The sequence below is a fragment of the Xiphias gladius genome, chromosome 2, assembly GCF_016859285.1.
Source record: "Xiphias gladius isolate SHS-SW01 ecotype Sanya breed wild chromosome 2, ASM1685928v1, whole genome shotgun sequence".
NCBI classification, from domain to species: Eukaryota; Metazoa; Chordata; class Actinopteri; order Istiophoriformes; family Xiphiidae; genus Xiphias; species Xiphias gladius.
In genome coordinates, this window is record NC_053401.1 from 201,559 (window position 1) to 212,703 (window position 11,145).

An 11,145-nucleotide genomic window follows, 5' to 3' on the forward strand; every position below is an offset into this window, starting at 1 on the left:
CGCTCACACCTCTGCTAGCCTGGCTCGGCTCGGCTCGGCTCGGTCTCCTCTCACTCTGACCCCATTATCGGACACATAACCCGCTAACATCCCCGGCCTGTGACACATCTCTCAGCGGGCAGGACGGCTGCTTTCATTCCGCTCTACAGTCCCCGTCCCGGGGTTCGAGCTGCGGAGGATCTGTGCCCTAATTGTCCGGTCCGATCCGGTCCGGCTCCGGTTCAACGCGATCCGGTGATTTTGAAGAACCGACCGTGTTTTTCTGATGAACGGGAGCATCCCGAGCCTCCTCCCTTCTGTATGTGATCCAAAACGGCGGCTGTGAGCGTGCCGACAGCCGCAGCTGGAGCCTCCATGCTGCTAAAACCGGCACCGAGCACCGGCGATGCGGATCAGATCAGCGGCCGCCCGCCCCACCCCCTTCTTACTACCGATGATTAAAACGAAAGCATTTCATTGAGAGGGAGCCGAGCCGAGCCGAGCCGAGCCGTTTAGCTAGCTAACGTTACGGGACCCGTTTTATCCCGCGGTCGGAGATGAGACCTACCTGCCATCCTGGAGATGCGGTTCGGGCGCGTCACGCCTCTCCACAGCCGCGCGGCGCGCTCCCTGCGCGGGGAAGGGGGAGGCGGAGAGTCCCCGCAGAATCAGACCTTCCTCCTCTCTCTGTCCGCAGTCTTCTTCACCCCCTACGTCTTTATGGAAATGTCCTCCTCCGCACGTTGATCTGGATCCGTCCGTACCGGTCCCGGATCCGTCAGATTCAGGGCACGTCCGGTCTCCGTACCAGTCTGACCCGGCTCCGCCCGCCGAGCATCATTTGATCCAAATCTGCAATTCAAACGACATTTTGTTGTCTTTCAGAGGTTTTCTCTGAGCTGAGCTCGGATCAGTTCTGCAGAATCCAGACTGATCCTGATGGAGCCTGGACCTCAGCTGAAAGATCTGGGACAGGCTGTGGGGATCCAGCTGCCAGTCTGCACAGGTTCATCATGTGACAACATGAAAACACAAAACCAGTCTGAGAAGACACCGAGATCCAGAAGCGACTGAAAACCTCATCGAGTCGTTTCAAGGCCACAAAATCCAGAAACCTCAAACGTGCAACATTAAAAACTACTTTTTAAATGACTTTGAGTCGGTTTGACTGAATTTGACGGAGACACTTTGTCCACGTTAGTTTGGCTGTTGAGACACTGGTCAGCATGTGATGTTGGGACAGACTCCACGCTGATCCTGGGTCAGGCTTCAGTCCCTGGTGAGTTCAGTTAGACCAAATGATAATGAACCAGGGACTCTGGAGTTGTAAGGAGCCGCGGAACCTCACTGTGGTTCCTCCCCTCAGTAACTTTCAGTCTCTGTCAGAAGAAAGGAGCCACAAACATCGAAACCTTCATCTTAATGTCTCCTACAAACTAAAACTGGGAAACATTCCCGTCTGAGACTGAAACTAAATGAAAATCAGGTGCAAAAGGACGAATAAACTGCTCTCATCTGGAAAACATTCAAATACACTGCAGGTGGAAGGAGGATCCGAGAAAACTAAAGAAGAAGAATCCAATCTCAGCGAAATCACTTCAATCTGTAAAGTTTAATTGGCAGTGACATTGAAAGGTTGTACATGTTGTATAATATTCGGATTGTATTAGAGTAAAGTTGATATTCTTGTGTAATTAAAACAGTGGGATGATTAGTATGTAATACAGACGGCATACATGTATGTTGTTTTGCTTGTGTCGGTGTGCAGCGTGGAGTTACAGGCCAAGTCGTTTCTTGCTGTAACTAATAGATTATCTGAGAAGCTGCCAAGACGTTTCTTCTTATCCAAATATCATTATGAAAGATAAATTTACAACATTTACACAGCCTCACTTTATTTTCCAGCAGTGGAAAGTGCTGCCAAGTTGAAATGAAACCACACACTAACGGCTAAATATGTGCACATGGATATTAAACCAGCACCACAAACAAATGAGTGATTGAATGGATAAAACGCTTGATGAAAACGAACCAAACACCAGCCTGAATAAACGGTGACCGAGCTACAAACGGCTACATTCAGAAAATAACCACTACAATACAAAGTAAATAGTCCACACACCAAGGTCCCGGATATCTGTGGGTTATAGTTTAAATTAAAAACAGAAGCTTTTCTATTTTATCAAAGAAAAAAAACGTAGCAAACATGTGAATAAACTAAAAATATAAAGCTATTTAATGCATCTGACTTCTGCCGTCCAAGTAACATTTACTAGTCAATATAAACACTAAAATCCTATTTTGACACATAGAAATGAAAAATGAAACAGGTTTTTTTCTCAGCTTCTAACATTTTGAAACGGTCTTGGTGTTTTCAGTGACATCAGATATTTTTGTGGCACACTGTGTCGTTTTTAGCGATGTGAACTGAAGTGAAACCGGAACCTCCAGCTCCTGAGGTCTTCGAACAGAACTGGTCTTCGGCAGTACGTGTTGTGGTTCCCTTCACGTTTAGATAAGGACGATGTGTTTTTTTTTAAAACACAAACTTATATTATTGTTTATCCAATAATTTTGTTTCTCATGGCCTTCAGGTTTACACTGGTAAAAATTTTCCATTTTTTGTCAGCTAACAAATTCATTGCTGTTTAACTTAAGTCATAAAGTAAATATAACCAATATAAAGTTTGTGTCTTTTTGCCAGTTTGTCTTTGATAAAATGAACATTGAATGAAAGATGAAGTTACACTGATTTTGTTAATAAGAGTCAATGTTGATTAATGTGCATTGAAACACCAAAGATTCTCCATTTGCAGCTTGTACTGTTGGTCGGACAAAACAAGACGAGTGAAGACGTCACCTTGGGATGTGGGAAGTTGCATATATTACATAAAGCCTATATCTGTTTGCATTTAGTCAAACTGCCCATTAAAAGTAGCTGAATTAGCTGTTAGCAGGGATAATAATATCCTCAGGAAGCGGAAGTCACATCGAGAAGTCTTCATTTGGACGCAAACTGCGGCTCACGCTTCACGTCTCCCCTTGCGCCTCAAGGTTTGAAAACCTCTGGTGAAAGGACTCAAGGTTTTAAGTCAGGTCATCACCCAAGTCGTCAGGAGGTGAAAGTTGTTGAGATACTTTAGTCTGAACCAAAGTGGAGGACTGACTGACTGACAGACCGTCAACGCCTCAAAATCCATCAGATCTACCGTAACAGAAGCGTCCATGTAACAGTAGGAGAGAAAGTCCCAGAGTGACTTGAAGCAAACAGTGGAGTGACGGCTTAGACAAGGAACGAATCCATAAGTGCTAAGCCCAGATAAGGCACTCATTCAGGTCCAGTCAAGTCAGCCAGGACCACACCAGTTCGTGGTTTTTCTACTGAGCCGTTTGTTTCTCCACCTCGGCCACAGAGACGAAGTGAGGACGGCGCCGGACTTTCCTCTTGGTGTTGTGTTTGGGGTTCCTCTGGTACATGTCTGCGGTGAGGAAGACAGGAAACATCAGAGTTGAAGCGGAGAAGAAGAAGAAGAAGGTAAATTTATTCAGCTGCTGGGCAACGGCAAAACATTCAGCTCAAAAATCACAAATTATTCATCACCTTCACTTGGACGTGATTAATACACGTGTTCTTAACTATTCATTATTTCTGTAAACTAACTGTTACTCAGTACGAAAAATGAAAATGATATTAAATTTGGTGATGATGACGACTTGTTCGGGACTCAAATACAAGGCTTAAACCTCTGTGTTGATTTGGATCTTGGACCTACCTGTGTTTTGTGTCTTGGCTCTGGACTCAACTTGCTATTTGACTTGGTACATGTCTTTAGACTTTGCTGTCAAGACCTCGGATTTGTCTTGAGACCTACCTGACATGACATAAGACTTTCGTTGGGTCTTAACTGTCTGATCTTGAGACTTGCCTGCCGTGACCTGGGACTGGATTTGGGACTTAGCTGTCTCGACTCTGGACTTCTAAGGTGGCAGAAGTCGTACCTTTGAAGCTGATGACGTACTCCCTCAGGCCTTTCACCACTCTGACCTCAGCCGTTCTGTCAGACAGAAACGCCTCCTCCAGAGTCCTGGACGTCACCGATGTGGTGCGATTCTTGTCGTCCTGAGGGAAGCGTGCAGACACAGAGGGGTTAGCATGCTAACGGGCTAACATTACGATCCCAGCATCATCCCATCCTCAGGTTGAGACTGAGCTCTGGGACCCCCGGACTTTCTCTCTGTCTACGCCCTCTTTGGCTAGTCCCAGACATCTACAGTTAGTCCCAAGGCCTCTGCAGCTAGTCCCCAGGCCTCTGCAGCTAGTCCCCAGACCTCTGCAGCTAGTCCCCAGACCTCTGCAGCTAGTCCACCTATCTCTGACCTCCAAACCTTCATTCTTAAACTTCCCCCAGTAGTCCGACTCACCGGCTGTCCGTACTCCACCCACTTTCCCTGGTCCCCCCTGTAGTACCACCGCCACCCCGTGGTCAGCATGTAGTGAGGTGGCTTTGTTACTGAGGAAACTGTGGAGAGACGGCGAACACGCTGCGACTCCCGAGTCATCGTCAAGAAGTCGACGGGCCGATCGCCGGAGCTACAAAGGCAGAAAAGAGAAGCTTCAGCTGCTGCCTCATTAAGAGCCGATTAAATACGAACCAGACCGCAGGGGGCACTTGACCTCTGACCTCTGTGTCTTAGAGGGGTCGCAGAAATCTCGCTCGATGTCCTCCGTGTGCTGCAGGTCCGTCCAGTTGATGCCGTCAAACACCTCCCACTTGTAGGGCAGGTGGAAGTGAACTCGGCGGCACTCGTCTACGCAAAGAGAGACAAAAATAAAACTCAACTACAGTCACCGCTCAAGATGTGAAGACGAAACCAGACAAGACTTCTATTTAAAAAACAGCAGTTTTAATCAGTCTACATGACAACAAAACCCAACTCAACCAGATCTGCTGTTTTCTGCTGACGAGCAAATGAAGCATAAATCTGAAACTTTATTTTCTTTAACTTTATTGAAATGACACATTGTCAAACCAATTAACAACAAATTTCATATATAATTCATTTATTATAAAAACTGATGAATGAGTACAAATTAAAAAGGTTACGGTATTCCTTGAATGACTCGTAAAGGAAGGACATTACTCCAGAGGTCAGTATGTGTGACACACTACCCTTTTTTCCTCTGAGTTAGTTCACAGGAAATCAACACATTTAACCATTTTGCACCAAACGGGACGTTTTTACAGCGTCGTTTGGAGTCAACGGTCTCAGACTGTAGACCTGCCGAGAATCAGCGTGTGGCTCAGGACCGAGACACGGAGCGACACCTTTGACTCTTTGCAGCCATCTGGTGGAAGTCACAGACCAGAGATGATATGACGGGAGAGCTTTCAGAGCAGATCCCAGCTTTAGCTGTGGATCAGGCGACAAACACATCAGGTGTGTGTCGTTTCCTCTCGGTGCGACCAGAGCAAAGCCATCAGATGAAAATCTAGAAACGAACTCACTGTGAAACTTGCAGCTGTTTCTGATGAAGTGCAGACAGATGTCGTCCGTCTCGTCTGTCTGAGCAGCAGGTTTACAGAAAGCATCCGGAATATTCTCTGACAGAAAGACGAGACAAGAAGAGCCACGTTGGTGAAAAGCAACCGGACGAGAATCATCTCGGAAAATAAACTCCGACAGCTTCACGGATTTTTTCTGTCTAAATGGCTGTGTGAAGGACCCGTCTGTGCCCCCCCAGAGCCGAATACTCAGCCAGCAGGTGTGTTAGCCTCACCCGTGGGTGAGGTGGCGGCAGGAGCAGCGGTCAGGTGGTGGATGTTCCTGTAGATGAAGGGCAGATTGTGGATGATGTCGCCGCTCAGCCCCCTGTCCTCCAGCATGCGGCGGCCGTGATCGTCGATGGCGTGTTGGCGTTTGCACTTGGCCCCGAACATGCAGTCGCCCTGAACGAAGTGCTGACACAGGTGAACTTTGGTGCAGGCGCTCTGGAAGGTGCAGCAGCCGTGAGGACCGGAGCCTTTGTTATAGTGCAAACACACCTGAGACGAGACGGAATCCAGAAACATACAGAACGGGGGATTAAAGCAGCTGCCAGGAAACATGGTGTAACACCAGAGGGATGGGGGGATGAAAGGAAAACGACCCAAGAACACAAAGAGATGTTTCCTGTAACTGTGACTTAACGTCTCTTCGTTAGGAAATAAAGATCTTGGTTTTGGACACAAATTTCCTGCGTAATCTCGAAATCTTTGTCCGATGTCTAATTTCAACACGAAGAGCCCATAGACACGGATCTTGAGATTATGAGGTCTCGCTATTATGAGATAAAGCTCATGTTTGTAGGAGATACTTTTCTCCAATTCGCGATGGACCCTTCTTTTCTCCCAATGTTTAGATTCAATAACGGCAGAATAAAGATCTCATAATTAAAAGAGGCAGTTTTCTCAGAAGCTCACAATCATGAAAATGACGAGATCTTGAAAGAGTTTTCACACAACACGAGAGTTCTGGTATTTCTAACCTCTTGATGAAAGGAAAAAGCCTTGGATCGATGAAAAGGTTATGAGACACAGATTTCCTTGTTTTGTCATTATGAGAAGTTAAGTCGTTATGAGAACACATCTCGTATTTTCGTTTGGTGCAAACCACCGTTTGGTGTTTGGTATGAAAACAGTCGAACCTGACAGCGCAAGTGTTTTACTTTACCTCTTTGGAAACTTCCCTCAGTCAACAGGACACCTTTCGTTTTTTCTTTTTTATTTCTTTGATTTGTCCTCTTTTCCTTTTTTTCTTTAACTTCTTCTTTCTGGATCCTCAAGGCTTCTCTTCATCGGGTTCTTCTTCACCCTCTCTGGGCTTTTACATTGTGGCCGCAGAGCTTTTTCGCTGCTACGGCCTCAAGACGTGAAGGTCGGCCTACTCTCTCATATTCTCTCTCCTCTGTCCTCTCTTTCCATAAACTGCTCTTCATCCTCTCCTCCCATCCATAAGAGTCAGGACAGAAACTACTCTGGACCCTCCCTCTCCAGAAAAGAGGAGGGAAAAGCGCGAAAGCAAGCGAGCACGCAAACATTTCCCTTTGGCCAGACTAGCTGCAGAAACACCTGCAACACAAACATGTTTGAAGATCAGACGGAAGAATTCAGCTTCAGATACAGCTGGAGTCCGACCGACACACCGGTAATAAAACGATTGAAGGTGCGTTATTAACGACGATCTATCAGCTGACGTTTGTTATTTTACAAAAACGCAGCACATACGTTTGGATTTTAAAGACGGGGCAGAGCCAAAGACTGTCGGCTGCAACTAACGCTTACGGTCTCTACTGAGGGACCTGGATTATTTCCGGGACGGACCGGTCTGTAAAACGACAACTAACGTCCACCTTAGTTTCTGGGAGTCCAGAGTGACGCCAGCCGAAAACCCAAAACGGACCAGCTTACCGTGACGGGAAAACCTGACACGTTTCAAAGGCTAAAACCGGGATTTCTCTCGGAATAGTTGCTATTCGTTTTCTGTCGAACAGGCGATCGACTCGGATTTGACTTCATTTTTCAACCAAACATTCCTCCCCGCCAGTTTCTCCGAGGTCCCGGATTTTCGGTGTTTGTCGGTTTGACATCACAGTGAAGTGAATCTCCGTTGGCGACATTTGAAGACGTCACCTCGGAACCGATCGGTGTTTTAAATATAAGTAATCAATAATGGAAATCTATGTTATTTCCAGCTCTGGTTACCAACATTTCCCGCTGAAAGTCACGCCGCTCGGTCAGAATTGGGAATATCACGATCGGGATCAGAGTCCCGAGCGGTCGGAGTCTGATATCTGATTGTTTTTCATCCTCGTGTTATTCCCGACGAGCGGGTCATGTTTCCACCGCGTGTCTCTCGCAGCGTCGCCGGGTGTGAACTCGTTAAATCAAACTTGTGCTCAGTGATTTCTCCACATCTCGTTTCTGTACCGTCAGAGCTAAGTTCACATGTTCACCGCACGACCAGGGTTCCCCAAAAACCCACCGGGCAACTACGGAACCGGGACACTAACGTCCATGTAAAAACCCTCGACGTGGACCAGAAGCGGCCGCTGAGATTCCTCTCCTCGTCCCCAGAATAATGAAGTCGAGGGGCATCTTTAAACCATCTGCAGCACCTCTAACTGTCTGTGCCCAGGTCCTGGTCTACTAACGTGTCCCCCGATGGAGACGTCTGAGACACGTCATTCACTTTTACTCATTGGCCGACATATAAGCGACACCAGCGGTCAGAAAAAGTAGGCCAGGTGTGCCAGGTGTGCCAGGTGCGCCAGGCGCGCCAGGTGTGAGTGTGTGTCACCTCCGGCAGCAGCGCGGGGTCGTTCTGCAGCAGCAGCAGGAACAGGTCGTCCTCGTCCAGCTCGTGAAGCGTGCACTCTCTCAGTAATCGATAGTTGTGACCTGATCGAATGTCGTGGGAGAATTTACACGGTTTCCTGTGAGAACAACAGCAACGTTGATGATCTGAGATCAGTGGGTTTTAACTGGGTGACATGTTCCTTCAGCAACACGCACGCGCACACACGCGCACACACGCACACAGACACGCACGCACGCACACACACGCGCCATCCTGCCGGTGCTGGTTTGAACTACTATACATACAGTTATATCCGTTGTTTACTGAAGAAAAAAATCCTGTTTTTAACGAATCACATGCTTTGATTGTAAAATGATAATCTCGGGAACTGAAAGCAACTTCCGGCTGCCAGGTGGGAAGTCGCAACGGAAACACTCGAGTCACGTAGCCCAGATGTGCATTTAAACACAAACTGCAGTGAAAACGAACGAGCGACTTTCCACCCGAGAGCAGCTGGTCTGATGCGTGGGGACCAACAGCCCCCTTCGCGATCCGCTCACACCCCCACGACCCTGTCCCGGTGTCGTAGGTGGGCTCGGTCCTCCTGTTCACACCGGTAAGCGACGGAAGACTGAACCCTCCGTCGTCCGCCTGACGTCGGGCTGAGGTTCACACGGAGCTTCGTTACCGGGTTTCGTTCAAAATCTCCCCGTTTCCTTTTCACAGTTTGTCGTCGAGCTGCCGCAGAGGAACAGTGGGTCTGAAAACCTCCGCTCCAGGTGCCAGACTGGGTCTGGTGGAGTCCCTCGCTAAGTGCGGGGAGACTTCTCACACCTGGGGGGGGGGGGCTCTGCGCAGCCAGTGCGAACAGGGGAACTGAGATACACACCACAACACCCCCAGCGACATGCGAGCATGGTTTTAAAACCGGAAATCAGCAGATAATCCACCAGGAAAGATTTCTGATGAAGCTTGACACCTGCTCGTCGGTTTCTTTTCGTTTCTAAGTTTCGTTTCGCTGCGCATCGGACTCGACCGGCCGACGACAGGTAAAGCGTTTGTCACGACCCTGGACTCTTTGTAGGTGTGACCGCGATCGGAGGATCGGACTTTATCATCAGCATCCGCCGAAACGCTCAGCCTCACTTTTCCCTAAGTTTCGTTTCTCTTCACCGCTGCGGGAGGCGCGTATCGGTCCGCGGCGGAGCGAAGATAAAGTAGTCCCCGGAGATCGACAGGATGAGAAGACGGGCAATCAAAGCTCGCGAGCAGCGACCGCATCAGCACAGCGTCCGTCCGTTCACCGTTGTCTAACCACTACGGAAGCCTGGAAGAAAGCGGGCCAAACAAAGAGAATAGAGCCAGTTTCCTGCGCCGGTAGCGGAGGAAAATAACCGCGTGAATCCCTCCGCTGCTGCCAGGACTCCGACTGAGGAGAAACCGAACCTCTTGACTGCGCCACGGACACACCTGTGCGCGTGAGCGCGGCTCACCTGCCCTTGCCGAACCTGCAGTTTCCGTAGATGAAGAATTTGCAGAGGTGCAGCTGCTGGCACTCCCCGCACTGCTCCTCCCGCCCGTAGCTCCTGCACAGCCGCAGCGACGTCTTCGCCACCACCGTGCAGTCCTCCGGCCGCTCCCCGCCGTCCCCCGCCGGGGCGCGGACCAGCAGGAAGCGGGGACACTGCCGCACGATCAGGCAGAACTGTTCCTCGGTGATGTCGCAGCGCTGCAGCAGCTTCCGGTACAGCTCCAGCAGCTGCATGGCTCCTCTGCTGCCGCACAGGAAGCTGGTGGCCAGCAGGATCTCCCGGCTGTAGCGGGACATGTCGACCGATCGGCGGGCCTCTCACTCACTGAGGATGTGCGGATTCACCGGGGAGGGCCGACGGCTCCACGGCAAGCACACATCCGCTCTGAGACTGTCACAATAAAAGCACGCCACGTCCGGAAACAGAGGACGAGGAAAGAGAAAGCGCTTCCCGCGCTACGGGTCCCTGGTCTGGTGGTTCCAAAGCTGCAGACCGCAGCGGGCTGGAGGGAGGGAGGCCGGCCTCTGGCCCGCACCTGTCGGCACCTGTCGGCCCCCCGGAACCACCTGAGCGCTGTTCCACGCGGTCGTTCGTTCAGCCAATCGGAGAGACTCGCTTTCATGTCTCACCTGAGCTGCGGAGCGGACCGCAGCCTGTGTGCGACGAGGGAGACCTCCATCTTAGATGGACAGGACTTTAAATGACGAAGTAGCCTCCGAGAAGCCCGCTGAGCTCACACTTCACCAAACACGTCATGGATTTGTGTGTCGGCTGCCCCGAGCGCGGGTCGGACGACCTCACGCTCCGCTCTGTAACCAGGCAACCGAGAGCTTCATCTATCAGCCACATCTCGCCGTGTGTGGAGAACGGGTAACGCAGTTCACCTGCAGCCTCCTCCCAGAGACAGGCGGTGGGAGGGGCAGAGCAGTCGGGCGGACACGCTGAAGCCAGGAGGAGGACCGCAGATCTCGAATCCAGATAAACGGAAACGGACCGACTCTGACTCGGATCATCTGTCCAAACATGAATGTGACGGGGTTTACCTGGTCCAGCTGGACCAGGTGTACACCCGCCAGAGCGACTTCACTTCTCGTCGACTGTGTCTTTCGTGTTTCACCCTTTTTCTCTCCTTTGTTTTTATTCGTCACTTTCTCTTCTTTCTGTTGTAAACACACAACATTTCTTCCCAAACCGTCGCGTGCTTATAGACCGAAATCAGTTTCAGTTTGGGAGCAAAAACCGAGTCTGAACACTTTCTTCGTCGCACTCTTTCTTTGATGGAAAAATAAAAGCGCAG

At 49.7% G+C, this 11,145-nt stretch overlaps 1 protein-coding gene across 3 annotated transcripts; it reads right to left on the reverse strand.

Moving 5' to 3' along the window:
* Positions 1-1,597: 1,597 nt before the first annotated feature.
* On the reverse strand, positions 1,598-10,396 carry parp12b (poly (ADP-ribose) polymerase family, member 12b). Of its 3 annotated transcripts, none has more exons than XM_040143304.1 (8): positions 9,825-10,396; positions 8,317-8,452; positions 5,759-6,023; positions 5,487-5,582; positions 4,662-4,788; positions 4,402-4,570; positions 3,979-4,099; positions 1,598-3,458 (listed from the first exon to the last, which is right to left on the reverse strand). In XM_040143304.1, the coding sequence occupies exons 1-8, from the start codon at positions 10,142-10,144 to the stop codon at positions 3,358-3,360; spliced, it is 1,335 nt and encodes a 444-aa protein (XP_039999238.1). In that variant the 5' UTR covers positions 10,145-10,396; the 3' UTR covers positions 1,598-3,357. The 3 variants fall into 3 exon arrangements, with proteins under 3 accessions (XP_039999238.1, XP_039999226.1, XP_039999247.1); XM_040143292.1 differs by having other exon boundaries at positions 9,810-10,396; XM_040143313.1 differs by lacking the exon at positions 1,598-3,458 and adding an exon at positions 3,772-3,806 and having other exon boundaries at positions 9,810-10,396.
* Between the last annotated feature and the right edge of the window lie 749 nt (positions 10,397-11,145).